This window comes from Ochotona princeps, chromosome 3, assembly GCF_030435755.1.
Source record: "Ochotona princeps isolate mOchPri1 chromosome 3, mOchPri1.hap1, whole genome shotgun sequence".
In the NCBI taxonomy this organism is placed as follows: domain Eukaryota; kingdom Metazoa; phylum Chordata; class Mammalia; order Lagomorpha; family Ochotonidae; genus Ochotona; species Ochotona princeps.
Genome location: NC_080834.1, coordinates 3,012,352 through 3,024,300, shown reverse-complemented (window position 1 = coordinate 3,024,300; position 11,949 = coordinate 3,012,352). Strand labels below are relative to the sequence as shown.

The 11,949-nt window shown below is 43.5% G+C and overlaps 1 protein-coding gene across 2 annotated transcripts in view; it reads right to left on the bottom strand.

Annotated features, from left to right (window-relative positions):
* Positions 1 to 3,942: 3,942 nt before the first annotated feature.
* ATP1B3 (ATPase Na+/K+ transporting subunit beta 3) overlaps positions 3,943 to 11,949 on the bottom strand; it is a 43,630-nt gene continuing 35,623 nt past the window's right edge. For both annotated transcript variants that reach the window (XM_058661360.1, XM_058661361.1), the window contains exons 6-7: positions 7,854 to 7,940; positions 3,943 to 4,602 (exon numbers count right to left, since the gene is read on the bottom strand). In XM_058661360.1, coding sequence (XP_058517343.1) covers positions 4,432 to 4,602; positions 7,854 to 7,940 — 258 coding nt within the window. In that variant the 3' untranslated portion in view covers positions 3,943 to 4,431. The remainder of the gene's footprint in view (positions 4,603 to 7,853; positions 7,941 to 11,949) is intronic.

The following is an 11,949-nucleotide window of genomic DNA, read 5'->3' as shown; positions in this document are numbered from 1 at the left end:
AACCCTAGCCTAACCCTTACGTTAACTGGAGCCCTAATCCTAAAAACTAACCTGAACACTAACAAAAACTCTAACACTAACCCTAACTCAATCCCTAACTCTAACCCTAACTGAAACCGTAACACAAAACCAAAACCTAAACAACAATCTAACTCCATCCTAACCCTGACCCTTACTATAATTGGCACAAAAACCCTAATCCTAATTCGAACCCTAACCTTGGCACTAACTCTAACCCAATTCCTAACCTTAACCTTATCCATAACCCTAATCCCAAACCAAAATGACCCCTAACCATAACCCCACTCGTAACGTTAAATGGAACCCTAAGAGGAACCCTGACATTAACACAAATCTAATCTTAACTCTAACGCAAACGTTAATCCTAACCAGAAACCTAACCCTAACCGGAACCCTAACCCTAACACTAATGTGAACCCTAAGCCTAACCATAATTTATCCAAACCTTAACCCTAACGCAAACCCTCAACCTAGCCATAACACTAATCCCTACAGAAACAATAACCATAACCCTAACCGTAAACATAACCCTAACTCTAATCCTAACTGGAACCCTAACCATCACAGTAACCCTAAGCCTAACCCTGACCCTTATCCTACCACTAACCCTAACACTAATGTGAATCCTAAATCTAATCCTAACCTTACCCCTAATTGTAACCTTAAGACTAAACCTAACTTTAATCAGGACCCTAACATTAACCCTAGATGATACACTACCCTAACCAGAACCCTAACCCTGACCCGAATCCTAACCCTAATCCTCACCCTGATCCTATTCCTAACCCTAACTGTATCCCGAACCTGAAACCTAACTCTAGCATTAACCCTAAACCTAATACTAACCCTAAGTCTAACCTAATCAAAACTCTAACATTAGCCCCAACCCTAACTCAGTCCATAAACCCAACCCTAAATTAATCCAAACCGGAAGCCTAACCACTAACCTAACACTTAACCAAATTTGAAAACTAACCCGAACCCGAATCAGAACCCTAAACCTAATCCTAACACTACCCATAACCCTAACACTAACCCTAAACCTAATCCTACATAAACCCAAAACCTAACCCTCTCCACAGCCCTAACCCTAATCGGACCTCTAATCCTAACCCTAACCACAACCATAAACTGAACCCTAACCCTAATGAACCGGAGCAGTGACCAGGGCCCCAAGAAGGACAACCAGTGGCAGATGCCTGTGCTTTGAGTGTTAGGAGTGCACAAATGAGGCTCTTTCGGAAAGGGGAGGTCTCCAGGAAAGAACGGTCTGCAGTTGAGCTGCCCTCCCTCTCCCTGGTGTACGTGACACAGCTAATAATGGCCCCAGTGCAGGTAGGTGTCTGCACACACTGAGCAGGGCAAGCCTTCAGCTGCATTTCATACAGCGGGGCAGGTAGTGGTGCAAAGAGGGGCAGACCAGGCAACCGCGGGATTAGGATGGACAGGCAAAACCCCTAAGCAGGACAAGGAACAAGGGGACTGGACACTTTCTCAGAGGGCCACTCATTTCACAGGCTAGTTAAAATCATTGCATCTTTTATGCCTGAAATAGATGGGCCTCGACCCAGACTGAAGTCAGGAGCTCCATTTGGGTCTATCACATGTACATCAGGGATCCAAGGACTTGAACCGCTATCTGCTGTGAATTCCTAGCCACTGTGGCTATCTGGAGAGTGATGAGCATATGAAACTCCACTTTTCAAATAAACAAACATAACTAACAATAAATCACAATACCAGAGCCAATTTGTGCTGCAGTCGGCAAAGCTTCTGCCTATAATGCTGGCATTCCAGATGGGTGCCAAGTTAACAACTGCCTGCTAATGTGCCTTGGAAAGCAGTGGAGGATGGTCCAAGTCCTCGGGCCCCTCCACCCACATGGGAAACCAGGAGAAATCTGGCTTCTGACAAGCCCAGCTCTGGCTGTTGCAATCATTTGGTGAGTAAATCAGCGATTCTAAGTCTACCCTTCAAATAAATAAATCTTGAGAGGGGCATGATTGGTTGAAGACCTTCCTCATGAACTCACAGAACTCCACCTCCCCAAGTTCAGCTTTCACTTGTGTCACAGGCTCCCAAGATTACACAGAGGTTCCCTAGATAATTCCAGATTCTCCCTATTTGAAGGTCAACTGATCACCTTGGTTTGATCTAGAAAAACTCCTTTGTCATATAATGTAACCTTGGATCATGGGGGCCAAGATCATACCCACCCCAGAGAGCATGAAGAACACCAGGTTCCTATGAGCAACTACCGGATACTTGGCAGTTCTTTGGCCTAACCTCCTCCTGTCCACGGTAACAGCCTCTTCACTGCATATGCCCATTTCCCACCTTCCACATGAGCACCCAGTTTCTCAAAAAAGCCCTCCCTGCCCATACCACCCCAGTTTCTTCCAGGCCATCTAGGACAGGGACCCAAGGTGAGTGCTGAAAATAGTGGGCCTGATACAACGGACTAGCGGCTAAATCCTTGCCTTGCATGCACTGGGATCCCATATGGGCATTGGTTCTAATCTTGGTTGTTGTACTTCCCATCCAGCTCCCTATTTGTGGTTTGGGGAAGCAGCAGAGCTAGCCCACATAGGAGATGTGGATGAAGCTCTTGGCTTTGGAAAGACATCTTGCATCTGCCAGTTCACTCCCCAAATGCTTACACTAACTAGCGCTGGATCAGGCCAAAACCAAGAGGCAGGATCTCCACTGGAGTCTCGCATATGGGTGCAGGGGCCCAAGCACTTGGGCCATCATCTGCTGCCTTCCCTGGTGGGTGCATGAGCAGGGAGCTGAATGGCAAGTAAAGCAGTCGGGACTTGGATTGTTCCTATTTAGAACTCAGTTATGGAATGCTGGTACTCTAAGTAACAGCTTAACTTGTTATACCACAATACTAGTTTCCTTGCCTGCTATTACCCAAACCCATAAGAAGAGAAATTCCAGGAGCTGGCAGTGCTGCACAATGGGTTCAAGTCCTGGTTGTTCCACTTGTGATATAACTTCCTAATGGCCTGGGAAGTTCAGCGAGGACAGTCCCAAGCGTGTGGGTCCCTGCATCCACAAGAGACCCAGATGGAGCTTTCACAAGTGGACCCCAACCCTGCTCCACAGCTCTTTTCAAAACAAATGAAATCTTAAACAAGTCAACAGCTGTGAAGGCCCTGTTCATGCTGAGCCCAGCCCAGCAATGCATGAGCTGCAAGCCACACTATGGCTCTTACACCACTACATTCTTTTATCCTCGTGTTACACTGCTCATGTCTGCTTTATGAACAACAAGAATTTCCAAGTGCTTACACTTCACCATTTGTATCTTTTTGTTAAGAGTCCACAGCCTGCTAAATAAAAGCAGTAACAAGATGTTCCACAATCTACAATTTAAATCTTATAAATGTAATTTCATAAAACATTAGATGAAGATTCATGCTGGCTAACATTAAGATCCCACATATCATTTATGGTCTAAAATACTTCATAAAAGCTCCAACACTAAAATGATCCCATTAGTTAAGAAAAAAAACAAACAAAAAAACCCCAAAAACCAAACATGTTTTGCAATAAAAACTGTTGTTAATCAAATATCCAGATTAGGGCCCGGCGGCGTAGCCTAGTGGCTAAAGTCCTCACCTTGAACTCGCTGGCTCCCTGCTTGTGACCTGGGAAAGCAGTCGAGGATGGGCCAAAGCTTTGGGACCCTGCACCCGTGTGGGAGACACGGAGGAGCTCCTGGCTCCTGGCTTCAGATTGGCGCAGCACCGACCACTGAGGTCACTTGGAGAGTGAATTATCAGACGGAAGATTTTCCTCTCTGTCTCTCCTCCTCTCTGTATATCTGACTTTCCAATAAAAATAAATAAATCTTTAAAAAAAAAATCCAGATTAATTTAGCAGGTAAAACTGATTTTACAAAAAAATCCAGGATAACACTTTTCAAACCCACTTTTATTTACTCTTTATTGTTCACAAACAGAACTCCCCCCACACTACATTTCTTGCGGCTATCAAGTCACTTGATGTTGGCCAGGTACCATCTTATTCCTAAAACTGTCGGCATCAGAATATGAGTTAACCAGTGTTAAATCCATAAAGTATTTACATAGCACAGTACATGAAGCTTTAGACACTTGGCAATGAAACCACTTGAGAGGTCCCTCATCCTACATGCTGGGAGTCAGGTGTGCACCAGTCCCTGGCTGATGGCTGTACACTGGGTCCCAGGGCAGCAGAGGCAACAGGCAGTTACTTCGGAGGACACTGAGCACTGTGATCTGGAAGCACCTGATCGTTACCCCAGCACATGTACCATGCACCACCTTTCTCTGGCAGTCTCAGAATTCTACAACGGCAGGTCCAGCTGACATAAAATGAAGACAAACACAACATGTACTCTGTGGCGAAATCCTACTCATACTATGCATGTGCTGTGACTTTGAAAGCAACTCGTCCCAGAAACTTGTCACGATCATCCTGACTTTTCAGGTTGGGTGATCCATCAATTTTGCACTCAACCGTTACTTCTTGCTTGGTACTGTTGGCAGGAAAAATGACCTGGGCAGCAACGAGTGGCTGCAGATAGCCCACCTGGCAAATAAGAGAAAACACATTATTTGAAATCTTAGAGTAGCCTCCTGTACATTTTTCTACCAGAAATATTATTATTGTTGTTAGAGATTTACTTATCTTTTATTTGAAAGGCAGATTAAGAAAGAAGAAGAGACAGAAAGAACTTCCACCCACCGGTTCACTCCCTAACTAGTTGCTACGCTGATTCAAAGCCAGGAACCCGGAGTTTCTTCTCAATCTCCCATGTGGATGCAGGGTCCTGAGGCATTAGGCCATCCTTGACTGCTTTACCAGGACACAAACAGGGAGCTGGGTGGGAAGTGGAGCAACCAGGACTCAAGCTGGCACCCATATGGGATCCTGGGGCATGCAAGGCAAGGATTTAGCCAATAGACTACCACACTGGCCCCTATTTGGTTTTTTCAAAGTGAAATGTCATACTTTGATTCTTACTGAATAAAGTGTTTGAATTTTCATCCAGGCACTGCTTCGAAATGCATCTCACAGGCTGTGCTTTCTGGGCCCAACACAGTGACCTACTGGCTAAATCCTTGCCTTGCAAATGACAGGATCTATGGGCACTGGTTCGTGTCCTGGCTGATCCACTTCTGATCCAGCTTCCAGCTTGTGGCCTGGGAAAGCAGCACAAGTTGGCCCAAAGCCTTGGGACCCTGCAACTTCATTGGAGACCCAGAGGAGGTTCCTGGCTCCTGGCTTTGATCAGCTCAGCTGTGGCTGTTGCAGCTACTTGGGGAGTGAACCAGGGAATGGAAAATCTTTCTCTCTGTAAATCTGCCTTTCCAATTCTAAAAAAAAAAATCTTAAAAGAAAAGTTATGTTTCCTTATTGTTTAGAATTTTATAATCGTGCCATAAGCAGGGAGCTGGAATGGAAGTAGAGCAGCTGACATGAATCGGGGCCCACTTGGGATCCTGGCCCATGCAAGGTGAGGATTTAGCCACTGAGCCACAGCACTAGGCCCAAGCTGCTTCACTTTTGATCTAGCTCCCTGCCAAATCTCCTGGGAAAGCAGTGGAAGACGGTCCAAGACTTAAACTCTTGTCCCAATGTGAAAGACCTGGATAGAGTTCTAGGTTTCTGGCTTTCACCTGGCCCAGCTCCAGCCACTGTAGCCACTTGGGGAATAAACCGGCAGATAGATCTCTGTCTCTGCAATTTAACAAGCAAATACTTCTTTTTCCCTTTTTATTTACTTTTCTTGCAAAGTCAAGATATACAGAGAGGAGGAGAGACAGAAAGGAAGATTTTCTGTCTGCTGATTCACTCCCTAAGTGGCCGTAATGGATGGAGCTCAGCCAATCTGAAGCCAGGAGCCGGGAGCTTTTTCTGCGTCTCCCACGCAGGTGCAGGGTCCCAAAGCTTTGGGCTGTTCTCAACTGCTTTCCCAGGCCACAAGCAGGGAGCTGGATGGGAAGTGCAGTAGCTGGAGCACAAAATGGCACCCACATGAGACCTTGGCACTTACAAGGCAAGGATTTAGCCATTGATTATTATGCGCAGCCCAAATAAATCTTTTTTAATAAGTGTAAGGCCATGATAGAAGAACTACTGTTGGTTATTTCTAAGGAAGCAACAGTATGGCATTATGGACTGAGACAACACTTCTATTTTCATTATTATCACTCAGGCCAGTGCTATAGTATAGTGGGATGGGCCTCCACCTATTGTGCCAGCACATGGATTCAAGTTTTGGTTGCTTCACTTCTGATCCAGTATCCTGTTCATATGCCTGGGATGGCAATGAAGGATGGCCCTAATACTTGGGCCTTTACATGTGGGAGACCAGAGGCGGCTTTGGACCACCCTAGTTCCAGCCACTGTGGCCAGTTGGGAAGTGAGCCAGAGGATATAGGATCTTCTTTTTCTCAACAACAAAATACTACTGAAACACCTGGAACAATCCAATATAGTCAAGATACACTAATAATAAACCACAACCACATTAAGGCAGTATCTTTATATTTAGAAAATACACATTCAAGCATTGATTTTAAAGAAGCATGATGTTCAGCCTGATGCAATGGTTCAACTGGCTAATCCTCTACCTCCAAGCACCAGGAACCCACATGGGTATCAGTGCTTGTTCCAGATGCTCCACTTCCCATCCAATTTCCTGCTTATGACCTGGGAAAGCAATAGAAGATTGTCCCAAAGCCTTGGGACCCTGAAACCTTGTGAAAAACCCAGAACAAGCTCCTGGCTTCCGATTGGCTCAGCTCCAGCCATTATGGCCATTTGGTGAGTAAACCAGCATTTGGAAGATCTTTCTGTATTTCCTGCTCTCTGTAAATCTGCCTTTCCAATAAAAAAATAAATAAATAAATCTTACAAAAAATAATCCTGGGCCCAGCATGGTAGCCTAGTGGCTGGGCGTTCTCACCTTGCACGTGCCGGGACCCCATGTGAGTCCCAGTTCATGCCCTAGCTGCCCCAATTCCCATCTAGCTCCCTACGTGTAGCCTGGGAAGGTGGTCAAGGACGGCCATGTCCTTGGGTCTCTGCGCCCACAGGGGAAACTCGGACGAGGCACCTAACTCTGCATCAGCCCAGCCCCAGATGTTTAAGCCACTTGGGGAGTGAACCAGCGGGTGGAAAATCTTTCTCCATCTTTACTTCTCTCTATAATTCTGACTTTCCAATAAACATAAATCCTTAAAAAACAAACAGAAGCAACCCAAATACAAAAATCAGTCCTAATGGTTCAGGAAAAGTAAATACACTTAAAAGAAAAGTAATTTGAGATTTAAAAAATTTTTTAGTTCTCTAGTTTTACTAAATAAGCACATACTACTTTTATAATGAAGATGGTATTTTGAAAGTCATCAACCTTTCATTTGTCTGGTAGGGCTTTTAAAAGAGTGTGTTTTTCTGCCTATCGATTTGGGAGACTGCGAGGCAGCGAGGGAGAACACACGCTCACCAGCAGTGTCAAGTCCCAAGCTGGTGCTAGTAGCCTTGGGACGGAGACTAAGAAGTTGGCAAGCCACTCCAGGACCCCATGTGAATGGTGCGGACACAACTCTGTGGCCAAAACCTTTTGTTTCCCATGATTATTAGCAGGGAAACTGAAGTCTGGAGCGGAGCTGGGAATCAAATCCAGGTGCTGAGATGGGATGTGAGTGTCTTGACTACTTGGCCAAACTGTGCTTGGGTTTTGTGTTCTGAATCACAGATGTGACATCATCATTTGTTTTTTAAAACCCAAACAGCTGGGAGTAAGTATCACATAATAACTCCTAAATACTTACGTGTAGTTTTTTTCCGTAGTAAGGAAAATATTTTAAGTCTATAGTTCCGTTATTAGGATAAGTTGATATGGCTGCTACATTTTCTTCCTAGAAGTGAAAGCAAAAAAAGCTTTTTTTAGGTCACAAAAAAAGGATTAAAAATGTTTACCTAATTAAAGTAGCAGATTATGAACGCTGTGGGAGAGACCGACACCAGTATCCCACCTGTGTTTCTGACTGGAGACTTGCTCGTCTTAAAAATAAGTATTAAACATAAGCCATACTGTTTCTTCTTTCATTTCCTGATATGACCCAGATTTTTCTTTAAGAGTCCCTTTTAAGATGCAGCAGGTTGTTCTCATGTCCTGTCTAAACTCTGATCTGCTTTCCAACACCCAACAGCTTATCCACCCCGACAGCAGGAATGCAGTAGTCTTGGGACTGCTATTTTGGTGAAATGAATAAAAATTCTGTTGGCAGGTAAGAAAGCGAGCCACCACGAGTTGCCAGTCCAGAAAGCAGCATTCAGATGTGGAAGTCAGCTCATAATGATACTGACAGGAACTACTGGCAGAAAACGTAGGGTGTTCCAAACCAAACCCTTCAATATTTAAATTCATAAGGGCATGTAAACCAGTACTACAAGTCTTCTGGAATTCCAAGTTATGCAGAAATTTGATCACGATCTGCAATTCAATTTACTCATGCTATTAGTCATGTCTAATACTCTTCCTGAAAGATACGTAATTTATGAACATTTCATTCTAAACACCAACTTTAGCACATCAACTTGTACCCGAGAAGCAGCAGTGGGTTTACTAAGCACAAGTTAAACTAGGACGCTCCTAAACCCTTCAATGTTAGATGTGAACAACTCCACCTTTGGAAACACAGAGAACAGCAGAGCAAAGCCAAGAAACCGCTCTCTGGAAAACCCCTCCTCTGCTGCTTCTCAGTCATCACTAGGAGGCAGAAGAAGGCACATGCCCGCGGGAAGGGTGATCGCAGAAAGACAGGGTCACCGCCCAGAGCAGGTGACAAGGTCAAGAGGAGCCGTTTTTACCTACTACTAAAACATCACCCTGTATTTGCATTCCCTAGGTAGCATAGAAAGGCTTAAAATTGAAACAGTATTTAATACTGGAGAAAAAACAGCCACTGTGGTACTGCTTATGTTGAACCTATTTTACCTTAGTATGTGAGATTCGCAAAAACGTGGAGCTATTCTCCCAACTAAAAACCTTCAAGTTATAGTTCACTGGGCACTTTCTGCTGCCAGACATTTCACTTAACCTCACTGAGGCCCAACCACCCCAACAGGATCAGTCTACTCCGGAGGAGGGGCCATGCACTCAAAGGTCACCAGGTGACAGTCTTAGCCAATCTCATATTTCTAGGAAGGTTGTCTTTTTTTTTAAAATCTATTTACTTTCAGAATTTTAATTACTCAAGAGTCAGACAGACTGACAGAGAGCTCCCAAGGCCAAAGTTCAGAGCCAGAAACTCAACCCAGGCTTGAAGTCAAATACTCGTGCCTTCTAGGATGTGTTTCATATTAACACGAACCGGAAAGTCCGCAGCCAGACCGGTACCGGCATTAAATCAGAACCAGGCACTGACAGAATCAGCAGTCACCAAGTTCTGCTGAAAATATTTTGTTTCTTCTACACAATTACCCATAAAGGACTTGCGCACAAACACAAGATGTGCTAATCTGTGATTATCTCTGGGCAGTATTTTTTTCTCCTTTCAATTCTAGATTTTCTTAAATGAAGCATGCCTTAGATTTTAAGTGAAACATGCACACTGTAAAAATGAAATATTGAAAAATAGCAAATGCTATTTCCAGTGTAAAATTCAAAAACATGCCCTGTCATCAGTGTTTTTATATTTTCAACACTCTAAGTTGTACAAACTACTATAGCAAGTGTAAGACAAAGCACACACATGATAAAGATAAATGTGTCAACCAAAGAACTAAAAGACCACTTGACACAGACAATAGTGTAATAATAGTTCGAATGCTTCCATCTGTTCTACACGGCCACACCTCTAAAACATGGGTAATACCTGGCTCCTCATTTATAACTAGCCTAGGAGTAAAATGTAATTTTGTGTCACAAAAATCAAATAGAATATCACAACTAGGTAACTCAACAACTCTACTTATTTGGATTATTTTATGTACCTTACACACATTTCTTCAAAGCAAAAAGGATAGCAATTGAAACCCAAAAAATTAGACCTAGATTTTCATTAACATTTCCCCAACTATCCTACAAGTAAAGAATCTATCATATAAAGAGAAAAATGTATTTAGAACCTTCATGAAAGAGAGAATTGGAGGTAATACTAGTCCAAAGGCTCCCCAAACGGAAGCCTGAGAGAATACGTGTAAAGGTTTTGTGCTTTTGGCCTGACTGCGCATGTATGTTCCTTTCTGGTGACTGTGCTCCCCAGTCCCACCATTCCAAGCCTTATGCAGTCGCCGCACCTGCAAAGGAAGAGTGCCTGTGTATGGGTACCCTTGCACAAACAGCCTCACTCCTCAGGAACACTTCCCACCAGAAAGATTTGCAATCAAGTCCCAGATCATGAAGAACTGTACAGTGTTGCTTCTACCTGTACCCGTAGTCATAATCTTTGTCTTAAGAGCTGACGGTATATGCTCAAATTCTTATTAGAATTTGTTCATCTGGCTAACTTAAGGTGGCATGTGTTTTTAATTAATAGCTTGGTTCTAAGATTGCCACTGAGCCGACTAGCTTAAGTAAAGTGAATTGTGTATAGCCACAGTTCAACACAAGAAATCATAAACTTGTAGGCTATTCATTCTAAACACTGAATACATATTCTTTAAAAATTAGTTAAGGGGGCCTGGTGGCATGGCCTAGTGGCTAAGGTCCTCGCCAGGATCCCATATGGTCGCCGGTTCTAATCCCGGCAGCTCCACTTCCTCTCTGTCTCTCCTCCTCTCTGTATATCTGACTTTGTAATAAAAGTAAAATCAAAATCTATTAAAAAAATAAATAAAATAAATCTTTAAAAAAAAAAATTAGTTAAGGATTGGGCCTGGCGCCATGGCCTAGCAGCTTAAGTCCTCGCCTTGAAAGCCCCGGGATCCCATATGGGCGCCGGTTCTAATCCCGGCAGCTCCACTTCCCATCCAGCTCCCTGCTTGTGGCCTGGGAAAGCAGTCGAGGATGGGCCAAAGCCTTGGGACCCTGCACCCGTGTGGGAGACCCGGAAGAGGTTCCTGGTTCCCGGCATCGGATGGGCACAGCACCAGCCGTTGCGCTCACTTGGGGAGTGAATCATCGGACAGAAGATCTTCCTCTCTGTCTCTCCTCCTCTCTGTATATCTGACTTTGTAATAAAATAATTTTTTTTTAAGATTAGTTAAGGATGGCTTACAAAGCAGGAGTTTTCAGAGTATAGGTCCTGCAGCATCAGTATCAACAGTAAACTTGGAGGACTGGGCACCTGGTAGGCACACGTCATTCTGAAACATGGCCAAATCTAAGAGCCAATGAGTAAGAAGTTCCCCCGCCCCTCAAAAAAAATTCATTTGAGGTTATGAATTACACTGCCACTCAACACTATCCAATCTAAACGTAACTTTAATGCAATATCTTAAGTAATGCACATCTGTCATAAATTGGAGTTAATTTTTAACACAACGATAAACTTCTCAGAACTCTTACCCATCTTTTACATATTTGTCTTAGTTGCATTTGCAGCATGGAGAGAAAACAAAAGAAGTTATGATATGAAAACTGCACGGCACTTAATCATAAAGTAGGCCTTCACAGGGTAAAGACAACGACTGATTCTACCTTAAGGAAAAAGTACCATATTTCATTAATCTCAGATGGCATTGATAGTCTGCCACATTATCATCTTCATGAACTATTAAAGAAAAAAATTGTACATCAGTATTAACACACCTTCAATTGTAAGGTTAAAGCCTAACTTTAGTGTTACTGATGTGGGAACAGGAAAATGAATCTTAAGAATTGATATCTTTCAGATAAATAAACCTAAAAAAAAAAAAGAAAAATTGATGAAATATGGTAGTTGAGTATGAAAAGGCAATGTGGGTGACGTCAAAGACAAA